Source organism: Penaeus monodon, chromosome 33, assembly GCF_015228065.2.
Source record: "Penaeus monodon isolate SGIC_2016 chromosome 33, NSTDA_Pmon_1, whole genome shotgun sequence".
Classification (NCBI taxonomy): domain Eukaryota; kingdom Metazoa; phylum Arthropoda; class Malacostraca; order Decapoda; family Penaeidae; genus Penaeus; species Penaeus monodon.
In genome coordinates this window covers 12,918,522-12,918,842 of record NC_051418.1, presented here as the reverse complement: position 1 = coordinate 12,918,842, position 321 = coordinate 12,918,522, and the positions used below count along the sequence as shown (strand labels likewise).

The following is a 321-nucleotide window of genomic DNA, read 5'->3' as shown; positions in this document are numbered from 1 at the left end:
TCTGTCCCTGACTGACGGCCCCCTTGAGCACCTGGGGGAGAGGGTTTTGTCCCTGATCGGCGGCCCCTTTGGGCACCTGGGGGCGAGGGTTCTGTCCCTGACTGACGGCCCCCTTGGGCACCTGGGGGCGAGGGTTCTGTCCCTGACTGACGGCCCCCTTGGGCACCTGGGGGAGAGGGTTCTGTCCCTGACTGACGGCCCCCTTGGGCACCTGGGAGAGAGGGTTCTGTCCCTGACTGACGGCCCCCTTGGGCACCTGGAGGAGATGGTTCTGTCCCTGACTGCGGCGGCCCCCTTGGGCACCTGGGGGCGAGGGTTCTG

At 68.5% G+C, this 321-nt stretch overlaps 1 protein-coding gene across 1 annotated transcript in view; it reads right to left on the bottom strand.

Moving 5' to 3' along the window:
* LOC119594254 (basic salivary proline-rich protein 1-like) overlaps positions 1-321 on the bottom strand; it is a 9,262-nt gene that overhangs the window by 4,143 nt on the left and 4,798 nt on the right. Inside the window, exon 2 of the mRNA XM_037943323.1 lies at positions 238-303. Within this exon, the coding sequence (XP_037799251.1) occupies positions 238-303 (66 nt within the window). The remainder of the gene's footprint in view (positions 1-237; positions 304-321) is intronic.